The 14,505-nt window shown below is 46.8% G+C and overlaps 1 protein-coding gene across 4 annotated transcripts in view; it reads right to left on the reverse strand.

The window, feature by feature from the left end:
• The window catches only part of LIN28B (lin-28 homolog B), a 102,482-nt gene extending 89,613 nt beyond the window's left edge, over nucleotides 1-12,869 (reverse strand). For 2 of the 4 annotated variants that reach the window (XM_030490603.1, XM_030490601.1), the window contains exon 1: nucleotides 2,070-4,081. In XM_030490603.1, coding sequence (XP_030346463.1) covers nucleotides 2,070-2,103 — 34 coding nt within the window. In that variant the 5' untranslated portion in view covers nucleotides 2,104-4,081. Of the gene's footprint in view, nucleotides 1-2,069; nucleotides 4,082-12,541 lie in introns of those variants that run through there. The other 2 variants (XM_030490602.1, XM_030490600.1) reach the window with 2 other exon arrangements.
• Nucleotides 12,870-14,505: the final 1,636 nt, after the last annotated feature.

Consider the following 14,505-nt stretch of genomic DNA (forward strand, 5'->3'; position numbering starts at 1 on the left):
CCGCGAAGCGCCCGGCTCGAGGGCGGGGGTCGCCCGGGCCCGGCGGGCTTCCCTTTCGGCAGCGGCCGCGTCGCTCGGGGCGGGCTGGCCGTTTCCGATCGCTCCTCGCCCGTCGGGGCGCCGAGGAGGGCGAAAGCCGGGCACCCGCCGGGCGCGAGGCCGGGCTCTGTCAGTGCCCGCGGGCGCGGCGGGTCCGTCCCCGCGACCCTCCCCCGGCGCGGGGCTTCGCCCTCGTTCCTCTGTTCGACACGTCATAAAATGCGGGAATGTGACGACGAGCCCTCTCGCGCATTTTGGGGAGCAGGGTCGGTCGTGCGTTGCCACCGCCCGGTTCTCCCCTTTCCCCTGTTTCGGGCTTGCTGCCCCCCGTATTATTCCCGCAGGATTATTTGAAGATATTTTTTAACGAAACACAGCTCCGACCCAGCTGCGCGCTTCCCATGGCTAGGAACGGTGAGGGACGGATTTGCTCGACGTGCATCTGCGGAGTATGAAGTTACCGGTGTTATAACGGTGCCTTCGCGCCGCCCCGTCCCGAACGACGGCTCTTTTCAGGAATCACCGTGCTAACGCGCAGCGGGCGCCCCTCTCTCCGCCTCTCACACCCCCCCCGCCAATTGGAGCCGTTGGGAACCCCACCAACGGCTGCCCCGCGCGCCTCAGCCGTTACCCGAGGTAGGCGCAGCCGCGGTGACCCCCGCGCGCGCGCACGCACGCAGAGCTCCCCTCAGGGAGACGGGGCGGCCCTCGCCACGGGATCCCGCCGCGGTTTGCCGGCGCCGCTGTTTTAATTGACGGCCGAAGCGTGGTTTCAAAGACGTGCTTTGCTGATATTCTCTGTGGACATGGAACGCGGCGGCTGTCGGTGCCGCGCAACCCTCTTGCGCGGTCCACCCTGTCTGCAGTGGATCCCTGCCGGCAAAGCCGGCGGTCGGCCAGGCGGATTTGTAACATACTGGAAATGGCTCTAACCCCGCGCGGGATCCGAGGGCAGGAGGACGCGGGAGGCACCACTCCGAGAGCTCTGCTGCAGAGTGTGGTCTCGCGTACGTTAACAGTCTCTCAGCTGTGGATTTGCAACTGATAGCGACCGCTTCCCCGACGCATTTAAGGAGGCTCTAGCTAGCCGCCCTGGGAGCCCGCCTAAGAGGGCTGAAACTATGAGGCGGTAACCGGCCCTTGCCAAGGGGACCGGCAGCGCGAAGTAACCGCGCCGGCGGCCAGCGGCCCGACCACCGCTTCGCCTCCGGCCATGTAGGCGCAAGACGACGAGCGCGCGGGTCGGTTCCTGGTGTGTGTGTCCCACCGGTGCGCGCATCCTCCCCGCCAGGCAGCCGCCCAGGCGCTCTCGCCCGTCGCATGGCCGGCCGGTAGCACGGGGAACTCCTCCCGCCCCAGCACACAGGTAAAACCTGACCCCCGGGCTATCTGCCGCCGCAGCGAGCACTTCCCGTCACACGGGAGCCGGGGCACGGATGGCTTGCGCGTATGCCCGGGATGAGTGCCCCGCCCTCAGGCAGGCAGCGCCGCTCCGCGGGGAGCTCCGCGCCCCCTGCCCGCCGCCCCGCGCATGCGCCGCTGCGGGCGGGCACGGCGGTGCCCAGGAAGGGCAAGGCAGGGCACCGCTGCGGGCTGGGCTGAGCTTGAGGGAAACGGTCGCGATCGGGGCAGGGGGGGGCTGCACGGCGGTAACGCCCAACTGGCGCTGTAACTTGGTAGAGGCATGAAAGTAACTCAAAGACTTAAAATTTTAGTCAGGGACTGAGATGCATATGGCCATCGGTACATATGGCATGTTGTCGTGGTGCTCCTACAGCGTCCTGACAGACGCGTGGGCTCCTACTGTTTATAGCAGGTGTCTGACGGGGGGTTACTGTAAATAAACTTTCCTTATATAATTGTTTATTTGTCTTACAGAAACTGAGTCAAGCAAGAACTCTAAAGCTTGTTCAACCCCTGCCCACCCTCCCCCAAGAATTAAGTTCATCAGAGCCAGTGTGACACAAGTGCTGCAGTACCTCGGTTTTATACATAGAAAGTCAGCCAGGTAAGATGCTATAAAGACTGACCTGAGCCTGAGGAGACCTTCTTGAATGACTTCATCGTCTTCGGAGGAACCTAAAATCAGAGAGCTGGAGTCAGTTCTGTGTACATTGTACCAGAGTACCATATTTAATTACCTCTTTTCCAGTTTAACGGCTCATTAGAAGGCCATAAAATGCCAGGGCATTGACTCTGTGAAGTGACCTGTAAACTTATTAACTGTTTGAGACTTACCTAGCTCATCAGAACCACAATGAGATAACAGAGGCATTAGATAAAAATCAGCCACTGATTATTTTTTTTTCCCCAAGCATCCATAAAGGGACTGCCCCTTTCATTGGTCTGTTATGAAAATGCAGTTGATAACAGCAGAAGGGAAAAACACAGATTTGCACGATATTGCAAGGTGTTTGTTTCCTTTATCAATATTTAATTGCAATAGGTAACCTAAGAACTAGTGAGTTGTCTTTACTACAATTAAATTGTACAAATTAAACAGTCATACCTTGTATGTATGCGATTAAAAAACAAACCCAAATGATTCTTCAGGACTCTTCCATGTAACTCAATGCCAATTTATGATATCACTGGAGAAATGCTTTCCATTATATCAGTTTTAAAACTGTAGAGCATAATATGTAATAATATTAAATTCTAAGACTCAATCTGAACAAAACCAGTCATAAAAATACAGATGTGTGACTTGATCAAAGCTACATGAAAGATGTACTTTTGATCTAGTTGAGCAAGACCTGGCTAATTTTGTATAATGCCAATAAGAGTATAACACACAAAATGAGTGTCACAGATGGTAGGAAGCACGAAGGAAAAGACCTTGGGTTTGGAGCAAACTTGTTGCTTAGGCTGTCCAGTTTGTTAATAAATGAGAGATAAATAGATAGGAGCATGCAAAAACTCACCTTCTACAAGCTTCTCTCCTCTTGTCACCCTCTTATTGTCTTTTGAATAATCTATTTTAACTAAAACCCATACAAAATCAACAAGGAATTGCATTATTCTCCTGTTGAGATAGAAACCAAATTCTCTTCTCTTTTAAAGAAAACTGAGATAACTTTTTCAAATTTAAGAGCACATCCTAAGAGTTATCCTCCTCTCTTACTGAAAAACCAGGATATTCTACTAGGAGTGGACAAAGCCAGAAGAATCACCAAAGACAAATTAGAATTTAGTTTCTCTTAACTTCTTTTCCCCTACAGCCAGTTACCCTGAATCCTTTCCAACACAAGGAATTGGAAAAGGGGATGGTACAATCTTTCTTTTCAGTGCAACAACACTGGCAAACTGATTCAGTTCTTCTTCTGTAGTAACTAAGTTTTCCACTGAAATTGTGTGGACTTTTTTGCCTTGCATTAAACCTAGCTTTACTTTTACACCTTCAAGCACTGAAGCCCATTCTCTTGTGTCTGCTGCTTTGTTCTGCCAACCTGTAGCTATGTGGCTTTTGTGTCTTTCGGATTTACTTGCATTATTTATGCAACATAATGAAATATGCAAGCATAGAGTAAAGGATACATTCTTGGCTTTGGCACGTAGTCTGCTTTAGTTTATGAAGGTATTAAAAATAAGTATTTGGGGAGCAGGGTCGGGACTCAAAGGGGGAAATTGCGGTTCTTAAGAATTATAGCAGAAACAGCACAAGCTCAAGTTAATAGTTTCCAGTATCGCATTGCGTAATGTGTTTGTAAGTATTACATACTTGAGAGTGTCAAATAAACAGATTATTAAGTAGAAAAGGGATGTCATTTTTTTATAAAGTTGTTATTATGAAAAGCTTCCTGATACAATACACAAAACTCAGCACAAGGGATATTAGAAGAACATTCCAATTCAAATAGTTTAAATGAGAAACTAATTGACATGTATTTTACTGCATCCTACCAAAACCTGTAGGTAAACAGTCCCTGACTTAAATCAAAGCGGGTTTGGGCTCTGAAATGGCTCATGGTGAACCCTCCTATGCCTCCTTATGCTGTACAAAACAGAAAAGTAGTTTTTGGTGTTTAAGTTCTGAAACTATCTCGGAATTTACTTGAACTGAAAAAAAAAAACCCAAAACAAAACCCCAAATAAATACTGTTTAGGAATTACGTACTAGAGAGCAAGAGGTTTTTACATAAAAAGTTACTTGCTTTGAAAGCAATCGTTTTAACTATGTATTCATGGCATGTGGAAGGCTACTGTAACAGTAAGCACAAAAAATAATGCAACAGAACACCACATGGAATTATTGCAGGATAGGAAATACAATGAAGAGAGTAGTTTCAGTAAAGACCCACCAACAGACACCCAACAAAGGTAATCTACCTTTCCTTACAGGTAGCACATTCTGTAATTCACTTAAACACCTTATATAGGTTATTTCTGACAACTTCTTTTTCAGTGGAAAATAAAAATACCTATTTAAAAGGAAAATAATTCTCTTTGATAAGCATTGTTTTGAATTCATCCACTTAAGCAAATTCGCTGCCAAAAAGATTCAGAAACATAATTTGCTTGGATGAATGTAAAGCAGACATACACAGTTACCCCATTTAAATAAGTCATATGCTTTCCTCCAAAAATAAGTTGAAAAGTTCAGATGTTAAACCTGACTAGTTTCACAGAGTAAAGCCAGCAGTATTTTTTGAAAGAATGCTGGATACTGTAAGTACAATCAGAGTGCAGAAGAACTATTTATTTTATAACAAACAGGTATGACAATGATGCAAGGGAATTGGGAAGAACATTCTGATGTTAAAGGAACTCTTCTACTTATCAACAGTGAAGACATACAGAGATAAATGCTGACAAGTACATACAAAATTTTAAAACTCCGTGTACAGAACCCAAGCATAAAACATCAGCTTTTTAAATTTATACAAACACACACATTGATCAGATATATTAACTTAGAAAATGCATTTTGTAATTAACAAACTTTGCTGTCTATCTTTTGAACCAGTGAGTAAAAACTAGCTAACACTTTATTCTTTACGGGTCTTGACTGCTGGTAGAAGCACTGTGCACACAGTATTTTGATTTCAAACATAAAAAATTATTGTTGTCTCATACTCTGAATTAAGTTATTTTAAAGAGTATGTACATGGATTCCGTAATGTACAATTGTAAATAATGGATTTCCTTCTGAGATGTTTTCATTGTTTTGATTCTTTTTTTCCCTTTCGTTTCATTCAGTAAAATACAGTTAGTTTGAAATGAATAAAGAAGGAAAATTAAAATTTCCTGAAATTGTGCACTCAGGTGTCAATGCCCTTCTATAAGCCGGGGGGGGGGGGGGGGGCGGGAACTGAAAGCTTTCACAATGTTATTCTTAGTCTAGGCACAATTTTTTTTACTTTTCTTCCATACTTTTCTTCTTACACCATTAAAATATTTTTCTATCAAATGAAGATAAAAGCATGTGCGAGATGCCAAAACATTTAAAAAAATACTGATTCAAGAAAATTAACTGAAGAACTAGAAAATTAAAATTTAATCTTTCTTTACTAATTTCACCCAATTTTGTCAGTCATCTGAAGGAGGGTAATTAGTTTGAAGTAAATAAAATAGCTGGGCAACAGTCCAGGTATGCTTTTCTCAGATCCCAAAAGGGGCTAAGCAAACCCTAGTTTTTCAGAAATGAAGTACACATTCTTGAATATCAAACATCTTGTTATGCACCTTTTAACTGCATGCAAGACTGTCATTTGACTACAGTGGGAACAGGAACAGACAAAGGTGAAATCTGCTTCCATCATTGTTATGAATCTAATTCTTTTGGGTGATGAAAGGGAGTAATAAGCCCCACGTTATCAGAATCAGAGCCAATGATAGCCTGCCAACTATTTAAATTGGATCAAAGTTTCTCTTCAAAATGAAATGTTATTATTACATTAATATTTACAATTATTTTAGCATTTAAAGCTATTTAGGTTCAAACTTTAATAATATGTGCTTAAGGAACATGCTGAACAAAATTATTTTTGTTTTAAGGACTGAAATTACGTATATGCAATTCTCATATTTAGTGCACTTGACTTAGTATAACCTGCAATTTCACACAGTCTGCATTTGAATGTACATATATTAAGCAACTATGATAATGATTTCATAAAAAGCAAAGTAAAGTATGTTTTAAACAATATTTTGTAAGATTCAAAGATTAATTTTTTTAAATACCTAATTTTGAAATAAAACACACCACCCTCTACTACTACTGGTTTTCTACTTCCTTAGTATTTAAAGTATTTTGTCCCCAGTTTACTGTTAGCATGGGTATATTGAAATTCCACACACTGATTTGCCATGCAGGAAATGAAACAATGAGAAAACTACCTTGTCATCTTATTACATTTGTTTTCATACATTTTTTCTTTGTATTTTTAAAATTAATTAGTATCAGTACTTTGTAAAGAAAAAACCTTTAAAAGCCACAATTCTTAAATCATAGATGCATCAGCATATTTTTCAAAGCTGGATCACTGATTTTAGTTATTCCTGTGAGAAACTATAGAGTAAAATTTTATTTCCCCACTTGAAAACTATTTGCAAACAAAACAATGCCAAATGGAGCCCTGAGAAGATATCTCTTACAGGCCAAATTAAGAAAGAGCCATTATGGCAAACCGGTGAATTCGGTATTTAAGGTTTTAGTTTAAAGAAAACTGAAATTTTTTCATTCTTCCTGATTACACTGAATTGTGTGTATTGTTCACATTCAATGTAGAGATGTTACATTTTTCATCCAGAATTGTACATGCTTTTTCCTCAATGCAAAACCCTTATTAAACCAAGATTAAATCTGTTCTGTAAACAAACGTGTTTTGTTTAGGTTATAAAAATACTCCAACCAATTAAGACTTTAACATCATCCCATCAAAAATGATGGCACTACAGCAAGTTTTATTAAAAATACATATATATTCTATAGATTTTTGGTTTTATAATAACTTTAGTATGGTTTCCTCAGACCTCTTTTTTGAGATGTTTTACATTAAGCTAATACTTGTTTTCATGGAATTTACACATCTTTCACATAACCTTCCCTCTGCATAAAATTTTTGCTTTATTTGTACATGCCATTTACCTACAAAACACAGAATCTTCTTTGTTGGTTTGGGTCTTTTCTTTTAAATCACTGACTTATTACTTGAGAGTGTTAATAAAGATGGAATTTTTTTAATCATTTGTATTTCATAACATACTCACCAAACACTGCTATGGATATTATGGATTAAAACAATCAAAACAAAGGTTATAAAATTAAAACAACAGAATGTCTGTAAAAGACTCATAAAACACCAATTAAACACTCATTAAACATCTATATTCACTTTTCCTGAATAGTACAGGGGATATGACATTTTTCTCATTTTAACAGGAGTGGACAGCAGTCCTGTATGTTATACCTTCTGACTAAGTCACTACTTAAAACGACTAAACCAATAAAGTAATGCAATGGTCATTTTTTCATAAACTTTAGTGAAGATATGTCATTAATTGAAACAGAAAAAAACCCACAGGAACACCAGTGATATATAATCAAAATTTCACAATCTCTTAAAAATGAAAATATTTTTAATATCAATGCAGAAATCAGTATTTGAAGTAGGTACAGGAGACACAGTGTCTGAAAGAAAAGCAAACCCTACTATGCAATACAAAAATACTAGTGAGCGCACAAATCTTAACAGTGTAATTTGGGGGCATTATCCTAAGGTGTTGCAATACTGTATGTAGTCTAAATATGTATCAAATGTTAGCTATAGAATATTTGTTAAATACCTTCGGAATACTTATGACAGCATGGGTTAATGTAAATATGGTATTATTAATATAAAGATTGAAACAATCATAGATCACAGAATAGATCATCCCTTAAATTGTTAAGAATCCTGAATCTAAATTAGTGAAAGAAAACTACACTGAACATAATAAAATGATAATCCCATACACACACTTGTGAAACAGTCAGCTTTTAGGTCTGTATAATTGCTGCACAGTGACACACACAGTGCTGCAGACTGGAAGTAGGATTTTGGGGAAGCAAAGTACTTTGCTAGAAATAGTAAGTATGTGCATGAATGCCAAACTGCACGGACCTGCAATTTAACTTTTTGTGAAATGATAGTATGGATCATCAAGATAGACACCTCTCCCCCTTTTTTTCCCCCAAGATCACTGAAACAGCAGAAGATGGCTACACACTCTTAGTTCTGAAGGACAGAGCATAATTATTATTACTGTATTATATATTATTATTATATTTATTATTACAGAGTGTAGATTTTATAAAATGTTGAATTTAAAAATTTAAACACTTAAATTTAGACAAACCTATTAGTAGCACAAATAATTTCACAATACATCCACATTCAAGAAAAGAGGGAATTGTGTAAAACTACCTCTATTTCTGTTACTGTTGACTAGTTAAATATTACAGTCCTCGCTTTTCTGTATAATTAAGCTTTTGTTCAACCATGAAAAAACTAGAAACTGATTGCTTGAAAATGAGCTCTGTGACCTTTGTCCCGGTTTGTCACCTCTGACCTTTAATTTGAAGACCCTGCATATCAATGCATTCTAATTTTAGAAGCAGAATGTTAAAATCTATGTATATTTTTTTTAAATTGTTATCCTCCCATGTGAAACACCCCAAGCTGGTTTTGTCTTTTTTTAGCCTCTACACACCAATCCAGAGTGGCATATTTGCTTTTTATTGTGCAACTGCATTTAAAACACCCAGGGTGCAATTACAGAAAATGAACACTTGCCTCTGTGGTGAAAAAAAGCTTTTTTGTTTATTTTTTTAATGTACCAGAGATGCTGAAGCACATTGATGTGAATTTAGAGAGAAAAAAATTTCCTAGAGCGCACACCTTTCCAAATTCACTGTCTTTTCCTCGGGAGAGGAAGAAAGGAAAAAAAGCTGGTGTCTGTGTTGGTGCTGTTGTTCATGGGTACCTGTTTTTTCTTGAGCCTTCCCCTTACTAGGAACGGTTATTTTGTTCTCATGGATGACACGCTGTTTTGATATTAGCTTTCAGAATGCCCTTTCATGAACTGAACCTGTGGTTAAAAATAGCAAAGAGCAAGTGCCTGTCTAGTTGTTGGTTTCGGCTGCACTTCCATTTTACATGGGTAACATTACGCTTCACAGGTTGTGTACAAAACTCCCTTTTCTGCTGTCAGGGGTCCCTTGCTGCAGAAGAGCACGCTGCAGTATTTCTGCCATTGGTTTTACTACCGGCGTTCAGTACCGGAGCGGTACCGCGGGTTCCACAAAGGCTTCTGGCGACAGCACTTCCCTCCGTAACCCCTCGTGCAGGACGCGAGCACACCCGAGCGGAGCACAGGACGCAAGCGCAGCCCGCAGCCGTGCCCCGACACCGGCCGGACCCCCGGGCCGCAGGCTCCCGCCGGCACCAAGATGGCCGCGGGATTCAGCACCCCGGCCAGCGGCAGCGGAGGCGCGGCACCCCCCCGCCCGCCGGCCACCGCGGCCGCTGCCCTGGACCCGCCGCCGCCGCACGACGGCCCGGGGGAGGAGGAGGCAGGGCCGGCAGAGTGCTGGCGGAGGGAAACGTGGCTCCTACGCGAACCACCTCTCGCCCCGGCGCCCCGCTCGGAACCTCGCCCGTGCGCTCAAGGGCGCGCTCCGCACCGGGGGCTTCAGCTGCGGTTCTAACAAAACATCACCGGCGAGTTAAGGGAAAAAGAATAATTAAAAGAGGAGGCACAAATATTTTAACTGCTTGGGCTTTACAACCCGCTTCTGTGCTCGCGGGTGCTACCTGAAGCACTGCTGGTGACCTGCCACTGCATCCTAGCAGTGGCCCGGGCAACAGCCGTCCAGGCCTAAGAGGGACAGGGTCCAAGGTCACCGCCTTTATTTATCACCATTTTTCCTCTTCTGATTTTTTAAATACATTCCAGCTAATAAATTTTCAGATTTTTTTTTTAATTTTTTGAAAACTGAGATGGCATCACATGCCCTCTATAGAATGCATTATAAAATCAGAGAAGACAGCTATTTGTCATACACACATGGGCAGAGTTTTTACTACAGCTGCATTTTTCTAACTACTACACAGGACAAACATCAGCTGTAGTAACTACTTTTGCCATTACATACATGATTTGTTTCACTACAGCAAAGGAAACTTGGCTTCCTGGTGTATTAATAATTAAGGTCATAATTTAATTCAATATTGATTCTTACTACTCTATACCAAGGGGGGAAAAAAACCTCATCATTCTTTAAAGAACCATGGCTTAGTTACATATCTTAGAAATAGTTTTCCAAACAAGCTTGTCAGTGCTGTATCCTGTGAAGCTTTAAGGTTTTTTTTAGTGTGGTTTAAAAAAATAAATTAGTTTTGTAAAACAAAGCATACAGGTATCAATCTAAGATAAAACATGCACTACTGCATTTTAGTACAATATTACATACAGATACCACTAAAACTATACATAGCTATATTTAAATGAAACAAACACAAATTTTAACTATAATTATTTCATTAGTATCTGATGACTTGTGACAGGACATTTCTCCATACTTGCAATTAATAGTGCTTCCATGCAAGATGTGACATTCCAAACCAGGCTACTAGATGGGGGGGGGGAGAGAACAGCCCTGTGTATGGCCTATTTAAAAACAGCAGCAACATCAGTTATGTAAGGGAAAGGCGTGAAGCATGTAAACACATTGGCAGAGTGCACACTACTATTTTATCCCATCACTGTAAGAACATCATGCATTTTTTACTCAAAACCACTAACAAGCTAATAACTGGTAAAAGGGAAAAAAGTAAATTAATCAAATTATCAGATTAAAATGGGTAGTTCCATCGTGGTAAAGCCAAGAGATATTTAAAATTAACTTTGGAGTTCGCAGATGCAGATATTCCGATTTTGTACTTTGTAATAGCTTGGGCAAAATGATTACACACGCTGCTGCTGTTCGCTTGTTTTCAATTTAATTTACTATTTGACTAGCTGTTTATCTGCCCCAGTGTATGATTACTGCAGCCCAACCTCGGCAGCCGGGTGAAGAGGCCGCCGTTCAGCATCGGTCCGCCCGCCAAGGCACCGTCAGCGGCGATGCGGGACCAGCAGCAGCGCAGGGCCGGCGGAGCTCCCGCCGAGGTGCCCCTCCGCCTCCCGCTGCGCCGCGGGCAGCCCGCCCGCCCCCACAACGCCCACCGGCCAAACAGACTCCGCTGCCGCCTCTCCCACCGGGCGTGAAACCAGAAAAGGAGAAACGAGGCGCTTCGGGGGCACTTCTGCACTTTATTTGTTCTCCCTCGCACTGCGACCCGTCGGCACCGGCAACTCCGCCTCAGGGGCAGCCGTGAGGCTACATGTGACCGTTACCCGGAAATCCCGCCCGCCGGCGGGCCGCACTCCCGCACCGCCCCGGACCTCTCCCCACAGCCCCGCGGGGCGGCCGCCGCCGAGGACGGGTAGCGGCCGGCTGCGACCCCGCGCTCCCTGCGGCGCGCGGCAGGGAGCCATTCAAAATGGCGGCCCAGCCGCCGCTCACGTTAAAACCCCCCACACCGCGCACACGGCGCCGCGCGTGACACCCGGTAGCGGCGCCCGTCCCGGTCCTTCGCCTCCCGCCGCCCCGGTGGTAGTTACCACAGGGCGGTCAAGCCCCGCGCCCTTCGGGGCGCACCGCTGCGGCCCCGTCCTCCGCTCCCCGGCCGCCTCACGGCAGACGCGCCGCCCGGCGGGTCCCATTCCGCCGTCCGTCCACTCTCCTCCCCGGCCTCCCCTGCCGCCGCGCCCGGCGAGCCGCGGCTGCTCCGCGTCGGTCCCCGCCCGCCCCCGCCGGCCGGTCACCACCATCCGGCGGCAGGATTCGGGCCGCCCCCTGGCGTCGGGCTGCCGCACCGTCCCCGCGGCCGCTGCCTGGCCGTTACCTCGGCCCCGGCCGCCGCCGCGGTGCAGGCGGCTCCCGGCGGGGCGCTATGCCTCACGCCCCGCTCGGCGGCGGGGGGAGGCTCTGTCCCCTCACCCTTCCTTTACTACGACTGCTATCGTCGTTAGCGTTTGACGTGCGGCGCGGCCCGGCACTCCCTGTCCCCCGTCCTGGAGGGGGAGCGGCGGCTCAGGTGCTGACAGCCGAGCCGCCAGCTCCAGCGGTTGCGGTTGCAGCTGCGGCTCCGGCTCCGCTCGAGGGCAGCGGCAGCCGGCAGAGAAGGGGACGCGGAGTGGCGGCGGCGAGAAAAGGTGCGAACCCGGAAGTACACCCGCCACGCCGCCGCCCGCAGGGAAACACCCGCGCCCAAACACAACAATGCGGAGTCGGTTCGCCAACGCCGGCCGCAACTTTTCCTCCGGCACCGGCAAAACCCACCTGGCCCCCACTATCCCCCCCACCCCGCAGCCGCCCAGGGCCGGCGGGAGGCGGACCCGCGGGCGCCCGGGCAGGTGCGGCACCGGTGGGAGGGCGAGACCCGCGGAGGAGAGGTGAAGGGAGCTCGCTTACCTCCCGCACGCCATGGTGGCCGGGCTAAGCGGGGCTGCGGCTGCCGCGGTGGGGAGGCGAGCGCAGGGGCTGGGGGCGCGCACCCACCGACGGGCAGCCCCGGGGGCTTTGCTTTCCCGAGCCGCTGGGAGGACGGAACGGAGGAGGAGCAGGAGAAAGCGAGCCGCAGCTGCAGGAGGGAACCGGTGCTCACGCCGGGAAGGCGACGGCATCCAGCGAGGAGGGGCGGCGGCTGTGGCGGGCAGACACGGCCCCGGCGCTGGCTCACGCCGCAGCCGCCGCGCACCTGCCCGCTGCCTGCCGCCCTCCCCGCCGGCGGGCGGGCGGGAGGGAGCCCGGCGGCTGCGCGCGGGGGCGCTCGAGGGCAGCGCGAGCCGGCGGGCGGGGCGGCACCGCCCGCATCCCCCCGGGAGCCGCCCGCGCGCTGCCCTGGCAGCGCCCCCCAGCGGCGCGCCCTGCCCTCCCTCCGCGCCGGAGCCCTCGCGCCCCCTCCGCTCCCGCCGCGCCGGTACGGCCTGCGCCGGGGTCGCCGCACAGCCCCTTGGCCCGCTCACCGCGTCCAGCCAGCTTCCTCCCTCCGCAGAGCGTAGAGGCGCCTCCTTGTCTCACGGCCGGTGCGCGTGGGGGAGGCCATCAGGCTCCCATGGCTGCAGCTGGTTCTACCAGGCTGAGGGCTGGACTCGCCATTCTGGTCCACTTGCGCTGCTGTGCGCTCCCAAATCTGCCGCTGGCAGGTTGCGCTTTGTTCTTCTGTGGAGGATCTCACCCAGCTGACCACCACCTGCTGCAGCCAAGACCAACCAAGACGCAGGTGGTGCGTCTTAGGTCTTACGATGTGCTGTCCACATCGCCAAAGCAGGCAGGCTTCTGCTGTACAACTGGCTTGTCTGGAGCTTGTTGCTTTCCAGTTGTCTTGAACCATGATTGAGTTCCTTTCCCAGCATGTGAGGCTTCATTAATCCCAATTTTTTGTTTTTCTAGCACCTTCTGATTTATCCCCAATGGTAGTTTACGTACCGTCATGTACAGGTTTTACCCAAGTGTACGTAGTACATTGTTCTTGAAACAGCAGGGTTAACTAAGGTTGGTTATTATGGATTAATGTTCCACATCCTTTTTCCACCCATCCCCTTTACACAGGCTACAGCAGTCCACAGTTCCCACAGGCACTACTGAAATGGAGGTTGTTCTCAGTGGTGTGTACGTTGGCAGGCTCACCAGGCACTTGTGCTAAGGATTAGCCAGCTGGTAAGTCAAGCAGTGGGTAACTGCTGAAGTCACACCATCTTTCCTTCATCTTTCCTCCATGTCCAGCAGACACAGATTAGCAGTCCCTTTTATCTGACTGCTGGTTTGCATGATGCTTAGTATCTCCATGTTGAATTTGGCTGAAATTGTAGAAAGGATTTAAAAAGTGTTTGGGAGCAAAGAGGTGGATACTGAATGCAATTGTATTTTATTAAGAGACAGAGGTAAAAATGGGGCATGTGCAGAGGTCATCTTTTTGAGTTGCTTATTTCCTGCTCTGTAGTAAGCCCAGTTCGTGTAAGTTTCTATCACTAGGTATTAGTATGCCAGCCTTGATCACAACTTCCCATTCTTGGGCTTTCTGGGATTTAATTTTTGAGGCTCCTGTAAGACTTTGAAGAGTTTCTCAACACTTTTTGTGTGCAATTAAGGGCCCATTTAGTGCTAAAATACTTACTGTGCATTGCTTTTTGACTTCTTTTTCACACACAAAAAAAATCTTCACAGAGTTCTGCTCTGTGATCTTAGCCTGAGATTAAAGAAGCTTTGGCTCCGAAGGCCTCTCAAGCCTTCAAATACTGTGCCTTACGTAGGTGAGAAAGGTTTTGCATTGCCCAGAGAAATATTTTTCAAGGTTCAGGATTGAGTCTAGTGCAGGGAGTCACCAAATGATCCACTTAGACTTTGTGTACCGTTGTGGTTTAAACCCAGCTGGC

This window comes from Strigops habroptila, chromosome 6, assembly GCF_004027225.2.
Source record: "Strigops habroptila isolate Jane chromosome 6, bStrHab1.2.pri, whole genome shotgun sequence".
NCBI classification, from domain to species: domain Eukaryota; kingdom Metazoa; phylum Chordata; class Aves; order Psittaciformes; family Psittacidae; genus Strigops; species Strigops habroptila.